Genomic DNA, 12,335 nt, shown 5'->3' with positions numbered 1-12,335 from the left:
AGTGCATGATGGTTGCTTTTTTTCCACATCCTCGCCAACACCTGTTGTTTGTTGTCTTTTTGATTTTAGCCATTCTGACAGGTGTGGGGTTATATCTCCTTGTGGTTTTGATTTATATTTCCCTGACAAGGAGTGATGGCGAGCATCTTTTCATGTGTCTGTTGGCCATCTGGATGTCTTCTTTAGAGAAATGTCTGCTCATGTCCTGCTCATTTTTTTAAGTAGGTTTCACTCCCAGCATGGAGCCCAATGTGGGGCTTGAACTCACAACCCTGACATCAAGACCTGAGCTGAAATCAAGAGTAGGACACTTAACTGACTAGGCCACCGAGGCGCCCCAAAAGTGAAAAATAAATCAAAATAATTAAACTTTCAAATGCTGCTGTTTGTGTCTTCGTGTGTGTGTGTATGTGTGTGTGTATGTAAATTTGTGTAATTAATAATTTGAACTAATTCAAGCTTAAAACACACTGAGACCTTGGAGACACCCATGTACTAGTGGAGGAGGGGAGGGGAAAGGTGGATTCGGTGTTCTTTGTGCAGCTTTAAGCCTCAGAGACTGGCAGGATGTGAGCAGTGAACAATGATGGAGAGGCAGATATTGACATGAGGTGAGGAATGAGAAATGGGAAATGTAGTCTGACGTGCTGGAGGGATCATCAGATGGACCTGGGGTAGAAAAACAAGGGGGAATTTGCATGGAGGGAGAAGACTAGACCCAAGGTACAGTTTTGAAAGCCCCTTGAATGGATGCCCATGCTGGTGAAATGGAAGTAGAGGAGATTTTTTAGAAGGAAGAAGAAGGGTGAGGACAGACGCTTGTAGGGCTGCAGTGTTTAGGAGTAAGGTGGGTGAAGAGGATGTGGCTGGAGCAAGCGGAGAATGTTCTACGGAGACATTTGATACCAAGGGAGGAAAGACTGGGTTGGTCCAGTGTGTAGCCAGGTAAAGGGAAGGTATTTTTCAGGATGAGGAACTTTGAACATGTTTATGGACTAAGGGGAGGTACAGTTCATGAAGATGAAGAGGTTGAAAACACGGGAGAAAAGAGTTAATGGATGATAGATAAATGGAGACGGGGAAGTGAGGGGTTGAAAATACAGGAGAAAAGGTTTAATGGATGCAAGATTAATGAGAAGTATAAAGAACTTCATAAGTATAAAGAACTGAGATCATACCATCCACACTTTCAGATCACAATGCTATGAAGCTTGAAATCAACCACAGGAAAAAGTCTGGAAAACCTCCAAAAGCATGGAGGTTAAAGAACACCCTACTAACGAATGAGTGGGTCAACCAGGCAATTAGAGAAGAAATTAAAAAATATATGGAAACAAACGAAAATGAAAATACAACAATCCAAACGCTTTGGGACGCAGCGAAGGCAGTCCTGAGAGGAAAATACATTGCAATCCAGGCCTATCTCAAGAAACAAGAAAAATCCCAAATACAAAATCTAACAGCACACCTAAAGGAAATAGAAGCAGAACAGCAAAGGCAGCCTAAACCCAGCAGAAGAAGAGAAATAATAAAGATCAGAGCAGAAATAAACAATATAGAATCTAAAAAAACTGTAGAGCAGATCAACGAAACCAAGAGTTGGTTTTTTGAAAAAATAAACAAAATTGACAAACCTCTAGCCAGGCTTCTCAAAAAGAAAAGGGAGATGACCCAAATAGATACAATCATGAATGAAAATGGAATTATTACAACCAATCCTTCAGAGATACAAACAATTATCAGGGAATACTAGGAAAAATTATATGCCAACAAATTGCACAACCTGGAAGAAATGGACAAATTCCTGAATACCCACACTCTTCCAAAACTCAATCAGGAGGAAATAGAAAGCTTGAACAGACCCATAACCAGCGAAGAAATTGAATCGGTTATCAAAAATCTCCCAACGAATAAGAGTCCAGGACCAGATGGCTTCCCAGGGGAGTTCTACCAGACGTTTAAAGCAGAGATAATACCTATCCTTCTCAAGCTATTCCAAGAAATAGAAAGGGAAGGAAAACTTCCAGACTCATTCTATGAAGCCAGTATTACTTTGATTCCCAAACCAGACAGAGACCCAGTAAAAAAAGAGAACTACAGGCCAATATCCCTGATGAATATGGATGCAAAAATTCTCAATAAGATACTAGCAAATCGAATTCAATGGCATATAAAAAGAATTATTCACCATGATCAAGTGGGATTCATTCCTGGGATGCAGGGCTGGTTCAACATTCGCAAATCAATCAACGTGATACATCACATTAACAAAAAAAAAGAGAAGAACCATATGATCCTGTCAATCGATGCAGAAAAGGCCTTTGACAAAATCCAGCACCCTTTCTTAATAAAAACCCTCGAGAAAGTCGGGATAGAAGGAACATACTTAAAGATCATAAAAGCCATTTATGAAAAGCCCACAGCTAACATCATCCTCAATGGGGAAAAACTGAGAGCTTTTTCCCTGAGATCAGGAACATGACAGGGATGCCCACTCTCACCGCTGTTGTTTAACATAGTGCTGGAAGTGCTAGCATCAGCAATCAGACAACAAAAGGAAATCAAAGGCATCAAAATCGGCAAAGATGAAGTCAAGCTTTCACTTTTTGCAGATGACATGATACTATACATGGAAAATCCGATAGACTCCACCAAAAGTCTGCTAGAACTGATACATGAATTCAGCAAAGTTGCAGGATACAAAATCAATGTACAGAAATCAGTTGCATTCTTATACACTAACAATGAAGCAACAGAAAGACAAATAAAGAAACTGATCCCATTCACAATTGCACCAAGAAGCATAAAATACCTAGGAATAAATCTAACCAAAGATGTAAAGGATCTGTATCCTGAAAACTATAGAAAGCTTATGAAGGAAACTGAAGAAGATACAAAGAAATGGAAAAACATTCCATGCTCATGGATTGGAAGAATAAATATTGTCAAAATGTCAATACTACCCAAAGCTATCTACACATTCAATGCAATCCCAATCAAAATTGCACCAGCATTCTTCTCGAGACTAGAACAAGCAATCCTAAAATTCAGATGGAACTACAAAAGGCCCCGAACAGCCAAAGTAATTTTGAAGAAGACCAAAGTGGGAGGCATCATAATCCCAGACTTTAGCCTCTACTACAAAGCTGTCATCATCAAGACAGCATGGTATTGGCACAAAAACAGACACATAGACCAATGGAATAGAATAGAAACCCCAGAACTAGACCCACAAACGTATGGCCAACTCATCTTTGACAAAGCAGGAAAGAACATCCAATGGAAAAAAGACAGTCTCTTTAACAAATGGTGCTGGGAGAACTGGACAGCAACATGCAGAAGAGTGAAACTAGACCACTTTCTTACACCATTCACAAAAATAAACTCAAAATGGATAAAGGACCTGAATGTGAGACAGGAAACCATCAAAACCTTAGAGGAGAAAGCAGGAAAAGACCTCTCTGACCTCAGCCGTAGCAATCTCTTACTCGACACATCCCCAAAGGCAAGGGAATTAAAGGCAAAAGTGAATTACTGGGACCTTATGAAGATAAAAAGCTTCTGCACAGCAAAGGAAACAACCAACAAAACTAAAAGGCAACCAACGGAATGGGAAAAGATATTTGCAAATGACATATCGGACAAAGGGCTAGTATCCAAAATCTATAAAGAGCTCACCAAACTCCACACCCCAAAAACAAATAACCCAGTGAAGAAATGGGCAGAAAACATGAATAGACACTTCTGTAAAGAAGACATCTGGATGGCCAACAGGCACATGAAAAGATGTTCAGCGTCGCTCCTTATCAGGGAAATACAAATCAAAACCACACTCAGGTATCACCTCATGCCAGTCAGAGTGGCCAAAATGAACAAATCAGGAGACTATAGATGCTGGAGAGGATGTGGAGAAACGGGAACCCTCTTGCACTTTTGGTGGGAATGCAAATTGGTGCAGCCGCTCTGGAAAGCAGTGTGGAGGTTCCTCAGAAAATTAAAAATAGACCTACCCTATGACCCAGCAATAGCACTGCTAGGAATTTATCCAAGGGATACAGGAGTACTGATGCATAGGGGCACTTGTACTCCAATGTTTATAGCAGCACTCTCAACAATAGCCAAATTATGGAAAGAGCCTAAATGTCCATCAATCGATGAATGGATAAAGAAATTGGGGTTTATGTACACAATGGAATACTACGTGGCAATGAGAAAAAATGAAATATGGCCTTTTGTAGCAACGTGGATGGAACTGGAGAGTGTGATGCTAAGTGAAATAAGCCATACAGAGAAAGACAGATACCATATGGTTTCACTCTTATGTGGATCCTGAGAAACATAACAGGAACCCATGGGGGAGGGGAAGGAAAAAAAAAAAAAGAGGTTAGAGTGGGAGACAGCCAAAGCATAAGAGACTGTTAAAAACTGAGAACAAACTGAGGGTTGATGGGGGGTGGGAGGGAGGAGAGGGTGGGTGATGGGTATTGAGGAGGGCACCTTTTGGGATGAGCACTGGGTGTTGTATGGAAACAAAGTTGACAATAAATTTCATATAAAAAAAAAAAAGATTAATGAGAAGGGCTCCTAACAGAAGGACAGAGAAAAGAACAAGATCTGCAGGGGCTGTGGGGAGGGGACTGAACTTTGAGAGGTGGAGGGGCAGGTCTACCTCTGAGATGGAAAACACATTTTCAGGTGAATGGAAGTACAACGAGAGGGTTCACACGGGTGACTTGAGTTATTACTGTGAGATACACCTAACAGGAACAGCAGCCATCACTGCATGCCGGGTGCCTCTGAGTGCCAACTCAGGGCTAAGCACTTCACCCACTTCTCCTGTACCATCTCATTTATATTTCAACAATTTTGTGACATAGGAATTATTAAAACTCCCATTTTACAGATGAGGAAACTGAGGCTCACAGTAGCAAGTAAACCACAAATAAATGTCAAATGTGGCATGAGAAGCCAGATTTGCATTTTCTAGGGGCTCTGTTTTTAAACCCTTCATTAAATTGAGCAACTGCAATAACAACAACAAAACACGTACACACACACACACACACACACACACACACACACACACGCACCAGCTATCTGGTCTGGCAGATACAGGGTCCAGGATCCAGGAGACATGAGCTTTCTCTGGTTGGTTTAATCTCTTAAAATGTTTATTCAGGGTTCCAAGCCCACAAAATCTGATCCATAGGCCTGGGGAACGGCTTGGAATATGTATTTTCTTCAAGGTTTCATGTAGTTTTATTCTTATACGGTAACTAATTCAGTGTTCTGCACTTTGAGAAACCCAGAACCAGGGTTATATTACGCTAATGAGACTTTGCTAAATAAAATATTTCTCAGCAGGCCAGCTTTTGAGTTTGAAACATGAGTTTCTTCTAGGAGTTTGTTGATAGTGGAAGGTTTGTCTTCTTACCTGTTGAATGACCTTGGGGTCAAACTGGGGCAGATGATGGATGAAGAGTGTAGACCCTGATGTCCATGGTTCAAACAGGCACCCCAAGACAGCCAGAATCCAGCCTGGGTCCGAAATGCACCACAAGACATCAGATGTCTTCAGTTGTAGAAATTTCCTGCTAACTCCAAAATACAGTGACTTCAGCTAGGTGATCATGAGAATGTGATCAAGGGCTGGGGACTCTGATTTTCAGGGGTGACCCACCTCTCATTCTCAGTGCATGTGGTTTGAGTGGGCTCCAGACACACTCCCACCCCAGGTCCCTAAAGCATGCCAAATCCTATTTTCTGGTCATGTGTGATTTCAATGGGTTTAGTTATAATGATCCTTAAGGCTGGGAATTGACTCTGTTACTTATATAGTCCTAGGTAATGCTGGCAGCAATTTGGGCATAACAAGGGATAAGCCTTTCTTAGAAGAGCAACAAAACACATCAGATGGAGAGATAAAAACCTGATCCAGGGACTAGCTATGTCTGAAGCCAAACCCTGGAGTGCCCTGCCTCATGATCCAATAAATTCCTTTATTCACTTTTAGGCTTAAAGAGGTTGAGATTGGGCTTTCTGTCATTTATGATGGAGAAAGAGAGAGAGGGAGAGAGAGATAGAAATAAAGAGAGAGAAAGACCCCTAATTAATACCCCATCTTGGCAAGGACTGGAAACAATTATCCAATAGGCAATAATTAGAAAGCGGGGTGGGAAAGGTTTCTCATTTCTCTATCCTATCTTAGTGATTCTGAGGGATGTCTGTGTGCATAATTCCTTGAGAAAACACAATCCTCCCATAGCTATGGGAGCTTTACTAACTATTTATTATTAGTAATAGTTTACTATTTACTAAACTATGGCTTTGAGGAGCTTTACTATTAACAGGAGCTTTACTATTTACTATTAACTTTAATAAACAATCCACCCTCCCTCATCCCAGCCCTCTTAGGATTGTGGCTCACCCACAGAATACTACTAGCTGGGAAGACCTGTCTTCTCAGTTTCAGACCCAACTACCCACTGAACATCTCTTCTGCAGTGTCCCTCAGGCACCTCAAACCCAGCAGATCCTAACCCCTTCTGCTTCCCTTCATCTTGCAGCCACAGTGATCTTTTCAAAACACAAATCTGATCAGGTCTTTCCCTTGCTAAAATACATCCCATTACTCCAATACCTCTCCATCATCTGCCTAAAAAACTCTAAACTCTACACTAAGGCCCACAAGATCCTGAGCCCTGCTCACTGGTTCCCAACTCCTCCCATATGTCTCTTACCCCACACCCTGAGCACCAGCTATCCTCAAGTGTCTGTAGTTCTATAATGCTACTTTTAATATCTTTGTGCCTGTGCTCTTGTTATTCAGACTGCACAGAAAGCCTCTGCCTTCTTTCCACCCCTATTCCTCCAGAGTTTCGCTACTCAATTGCTACCATTGCAAACTGCTGCATCTGCACAGATAGTCACTGTCCACAAAAAGCCTTGTCTGCCCTCTGGTCTGGTTAATAAGTTAGAAATTATATAGAACTTGATCTGGTGTGAATATTACTATCTGAGGTAGGGACAGATGGGAGAAGAGGCTCAGTTAAACGTTGATTAAGTGATTAACCCAAGGCTACACCTTCAGCCTCTATGACTGTTTGTTCTAGGTTAGGGGGAGTGGCATGTTGTGGCTTGGTTCCAGGTATTCTTTTTCCTGAGAGCTCACGACTGGGTAACTCCAAGTTTCATGTGTTCATAACTGGGAAGAGGAAAGGACCTGCCACTTCAGGTGGCATTGTTCAAACATTGTGTCTTTTACCACCAAACCCTGAGTCAATTGAGAGGGACACAATGGCTTGTCATTTGTGTGGTTTGCTGAATGCGGGCACACATTTCCTACACACCTCTTGTTAAGGTGCTCAGGCAGGACCTAAATGTGCCTCCTTTGTCATCAGAGGCCTCTGTCAGCAAACCGTTAGCATTCCAAGTGTCTACATCTCAAGACTCTCAGGAGTCTGAACCAAAGAGCCCAGAGGGAAGAAACAGGATGGAGTCAATTCTACTTAGAGCTCTTTTCCCAACACACGTGTGCTCACACACACACATGCACACATACACACACCACCCCAGATCTGTGGCCCAGCATCTAAGTCAATGCCTTCTTTCCTACCATGAAGGCAGAGAGGATCGCAAGGCAAGTCCATGACTGTGTTTCGCCATCTTGGGAAGGCCTGTTGTCCCACTGGTGAAGAAGATGGCCATTGGGTCCAGCGTCTTTGACTTAATACAGGTGTGATCTGGGGATGCTGATCTGCAAAGGGATTCAGTACAAAAGGGGAGAAGTCATGTTTCCTGCTTTGGGATCCCTGGGGATCCAATATGAGGGGCTTGGAGTCAGAAAAATGGAGGTTTACAACACTGGAGGAAAAACCAGTTCTCCTTGTATTAAGAATCAAACGGAATTTGTGAGTGACTTGGATAAGTAGACTGACATTTATTCATTTACAAAAGGGGGGAAATATAGTGGAATATTTTTAACGTAACAAACATTGAAATAGCACTTACTATCTTTCAGGCACTGCTCTAAGTGACTTACAAATAAGAACTCAGTCAATCTTCAGAGCAACCCTAAAAGAGAAGTACTGCTTTTATTGTGCCCATTTTGTGGAGGAGGAAACTGAGGCTCAGAAAGGTTACATTACTTGCCTGAAGACATTTGGCCAGCATGTGGCACAGCCAGGATTCAAATTCAGTCTGATCCACAGACTGTGCTCTTAACCACACTGCTAAGCTTGTTTTTTTTTTTTTTATATGAAGTAGCTTTATAGGAATTTAACCCCATAATCTTGGCTATGAGGGGCAGGGAAAAGAAAATGAGGGAGAGTAAAAGAAACATAAATGCACATCTGTCCTGGTGTAAACTTGAGATGGTAGGTAAGCCTGGAGTCCCCCCGGTGTGCCTTGATTCTTGGGGGCTTCAGAATTGACAGTTTCTCCTTTGGGTCTATGCTTATAAATGCCAATTCCCTATGGTGTTCAATCATAGTAACTGCAAATGATCCCAAGGCTGCCAGTAACACCAACTCTTGCTGAGAAATGGTACCATATTGACTTTTGGCAATTTAAGGGAATCTAAAGAATATCCTTTTTTAAATCTTTTTATTTTAAAGAGAGAGAGAGACAGAGAAACAGAGAATCTTAAGTAGGCTTCGCATTCAACACAGAGCCCAATGCGGAGCTCAGTACCACAATCCTGGGATCATGACCTGAGCTGATATCAGGTTAGATGCTCAACTGTCTGGGTCACCCAGGCACCCCAAGAATATTCTTTATTTAAGCCATTTTCTTTTAGTTCTCTGACTTTAAAATCCAGTGTAAGATGTGACTTCAGCCTAATATTTGCTTTTTGAGGCTGAAGTAAAGAACTTTAAAAACTGAGGGGTTACTTTAAGAAAACAAACACAGCATGGTTTTCAGGTGATAGAAAAAATGTCTAAAGGTTTACAGAATCAGAGTTGTTGGTGGAAGGGGTCTTTCTTACTTCCAACACTTCCCTAACTTTCCCTGGGAGGTGTCCTTAAAGCTATGCAGCACCTGAGAGATGGAAATTGTTTGTTCCCCCAGCTGACTACCAGCCACAGCCTCAATTTTTCTTGCAGTCTCAAGTTTCCCTTAAAAATTCATCTTATACGTTCATTCAACCTCTTCATATATTTGTTTGTTATATAAAAATAATATTTCAGATTCCCTACCTACAAGGAAGATTCAACACAATAACTCTCTGACTCATCTCATTTGCACTAAAGTGTTTAGACTGTAGTGACAGAGGCATAGAAGTTCAATACTCTTATTTTACAAACAAAGCAATTGCATCCAAGAGAGGGGAAGGAACCAGCCCAGGGTCACAAAACAAATCGGGGGCACAGCTGGGAAGAGAAGTCTTCTGGCATCAGTCCAGGTGACCTTCTCCCACTGAATGTTTGTCTACCAGCACTTGGGAGTGAATGGTCTTCTCTTGCCCTTCCTTAGAAAACACATTCAACAGATCTGAAACTTACTTAATCAGCGATCGGAAGTCCAGCCACCCGTGACGGCTATGATCAGACACCAGGAGCTTTGTTTTCAGAGCAGGACACTCAGAAACTAGGGAATCCACCTCTGGGGCAAGGGTATCTGTGGTCATGATGCCCTGGGCTTTAGACACTTGTAATCGGTAGAGAATGTCCTTGGCTTTCATCTGGGTGGTTCCTGGCATGAAGATTATTCCTGGGGATGAAAAAAGGAACTTTTGGGTTTCAGGCCTGGCTTATCTGCATAGAAATCTGCTAGCTTCTTGCTGTGCAAAGTATGGTCCATGGACCAGTACCATCAGCACCACAAAAATCTCATGCCCCATCCCAAACTACTGAATCAGAATTTGCACTTTAAGAAACCCTCCAAGGGATTCCTATGTATATTGAAATTTGAAAAGCCTGACCTAACCTTCTTCTACTCTAGGTGGATCAAGCCAATAGACAGGTGAATCCTACTTTAGGACTGGGACTACAGACTATGGACACAAGTAGTACAGTGTATTTGACACCAGGTTTAGCTGTATCCCTGCCTCCATTTTTCTCCTCTCACTTCCTCCTCTTTCAGTCCCTTGTGTCATCTTGAATCTCCTCTCTTTTCTTCATTCCTCATACCCAAATTTAACTACATTATCCTTTTAACTTTCCTACACTCCCTTCCATCTTCCATCACCAACAGTTAGTTCAGGTCTTTGTGTGCCTCTACTGGGTTCTAATCTCTCCACCAGATGGCTCATCCTGAATCTTGCTACTACCTACCTTCCATTTTATTACCTGTTCAGGTTCCACAGAACACTGACTTCCCCCTCTGCTTTTCTTCTCTTCACCAGCCCCTGTGCCCTCTCTCCAGGAAAGCACCATACTCTGAACACCCAACAGTGAAGGCACTGCCCACCCTCCACCTTTTCCTCTTACAAATCTATTCCCTATTTCAAGATGCCTATTCTTCACACAGACTTCTCCTGACTCTAAGTTTTTGCATGTCTTATGCCCATTCTTGGACTCTCCTTCCTTTGCTTCTATTCTTCTTTTATTCTATCCCAGAGCACTCAGCTCTTGTCTTGGATTTCCCATGTGCCATCTCTCAGCTCTACAGATGACATGGCTTCTCTGTACTCTCTCTGCTGTTGCTGTTAATTCTTGATTCCACATGACCTTGATGGATTAATGTAGGATTTTATTTGTGAGGAAATACATGACCATGCATTTTAAAGCAATTAAAAAAAAATTCTGGAGTCCCACACCAATTCTACATTATATAGATACATAAATATGCAATTAAAAGGGGGAAGGGAAATCTCCACAGAATAAATGTGGAGGGAATAACACAATTAGAAAATTCTCATATAAAACCACCATAATAATATTCAATTCAATCAAGAATAATCAATGGATTCTCATGTAATAGGGTGAAAGACAGTTGGGGAACAGGATATTCACACAGTCTCAAAAGTATTACAGTACAGATTACTTAACAATTACAAAGGGAAATTGTGCCTTACAAAAGTGTTTGTAAATAATATCATCGATGATAGGACAAACCGACTTCATGTATCTCCTGATGTAAAGCACTGAGATAAGCATGTTGTCTTTTTAGTACTCCTACTAAAAATGTTTATCTGAATATAATCTTGAAAAAAGAGTCAGAAATACAAATTTTGTGGGACCTTCTGAAAAACAACTGGCTTAGACATTTCCAAGATGTTGTCATGCAGAAAAGTTTAGATTAACGGAGATTGAGGAGACCTTACAATGTAATGCATTGCATGACCTTCTATCAGATTTTGGACTTAAACAAACAAAAAATGGGTATAAAATTGAAGAATTTCATGAAGAATGACAATTGAAGAATTCTGGCCACGGATATATATTATATCAAAGTTATACTTCTTGTGTGATAACTCTGTTGTGGTTATGTGAGGAGAATGTCATGGATCATAGCAGATGCATGCTCCAGGGTTTACGGGTGTTTATCTGGTGTTTATGGATGCCACAATGTCTGCAACTGATACTTAAATGTCTCAGTGTGGGAGGGGAGCAAAATGTTAACAATTGATGTTTTTTTTTTTAAAAATGAAGCTGTGCAAGAGAAAGTGTGTGTGTGTGTGTGTGTGTGTGTGTGTGTGTGTTTATGTGTCTGTGTCTGTGTATGAATTAGAGAGTGATGACATTGTGTTTGAGGGTGTATAAGTTGAGGAAGACAGTGAGAAGTAGCAAACGAATATTTGAAGGAGTCTGAGAAAGAAAAAGACTATGAAGAATAAGAAAAAAGGGCAGGGAAATGTTAATATTTCAGGACCCATTGGCTCCAGGCTAGACCTAAAGTCTGTTGGGGTCTCTTTGGGTCACTGACCTGCTCGGATGCAGCCTATGACCACCAGCCACCACTCGGGCACTCGAGGCAGGATCAAGGCTAGACGGTCTCCCTGCTGCAGGCCGCAGGTCTGGGTGAAGACGTTGGCTGCACGGCGGGATAAGTCTGTCATCTCTCTGAAACTCCACTTCACTTCATCACCTTGATTATTCACCCACCACAGGGCTGGTTTTGGACCTCTCTTGCCCTCCTGGTCAAGATCATACATCATGTGTTATTTCCTATGTTAAAGGAAAAGGGCACTTATTTGGCCAGCCCACTACCTTAGCTACATGAAAATGTAGCTCAAGAACTGAGATCCAATTTTAAAGCATTTATAGAATGAAGGGAAGTGATCCAACCAACTTCTTCTGGTCTACTGTAACTACCTCCTCTCAAGTCACATAAAACCAGGAATAGTTCCATGTTACCTATTAAAACCTTAAAATTGCATTCCCCATGTGTCT

The 12,335-nt window shown here is 41.6% G+C and overlaps 1 protein-coding gene across 9 annotated transcripts in view; it reads right to left on the bottom strand.

Moving 5' to 3' along the window:
- The window catches only part of LOC106970530 (acyl-coenzyme A synthetase ACSM1, mitochondrial-like), a 50,643-nt gene that overhangs the window by 16,757 nt on the left and 21,551 nt on the right, over window positions 1-12,335 (bottom strand). For all 9 annotated transcript variants that reach the window (XM_015067181.3, XM_053213628.1, XM_053213627.1 and 6 more), the window contains 4 exons: window positions 11,869-12,079; window positions 9,504-9,711; window positions 7,616-7,756; window positions 5,435-5,594 (listed from right to left, as the gene is read on the bottom strand). In XM_015067181.3, the coding sequence (XP_014922667.1) occupies window positions 5,435-5,594; window positions 7,616-7,756; window positions 9,504-9,711; window positions 11,869-12,079 (720 nt within the window). The remainder of the gene's footprint in view (window positions 1-5,434; window positions 5,595-7,615; window positions 7,757-9,503; window positions 9,712-11,868; window positions 12,080-12,335) is intronic.

Source organism: Acinonyx jubatus, chromosome E3 (assembly GCF_027475565.1).
Source record: "Acinonyx jubatus isolate Ajub_Pintada_27869175 chromosome E3, VMU_Ajub_asm_v1.0, whole genome shotgun sequence".
NCBI classification, from domain to species: Eukaryota; Metazoa; Chordata; class Mammalia; order Carnivora; family Felidae; genus Acinonyx; species Acinonyx jubatus.
Note: the sequence above shows the minus strand (reverse complement) of the source record. Positions and strands in the feature narration are given on the sequence as shown.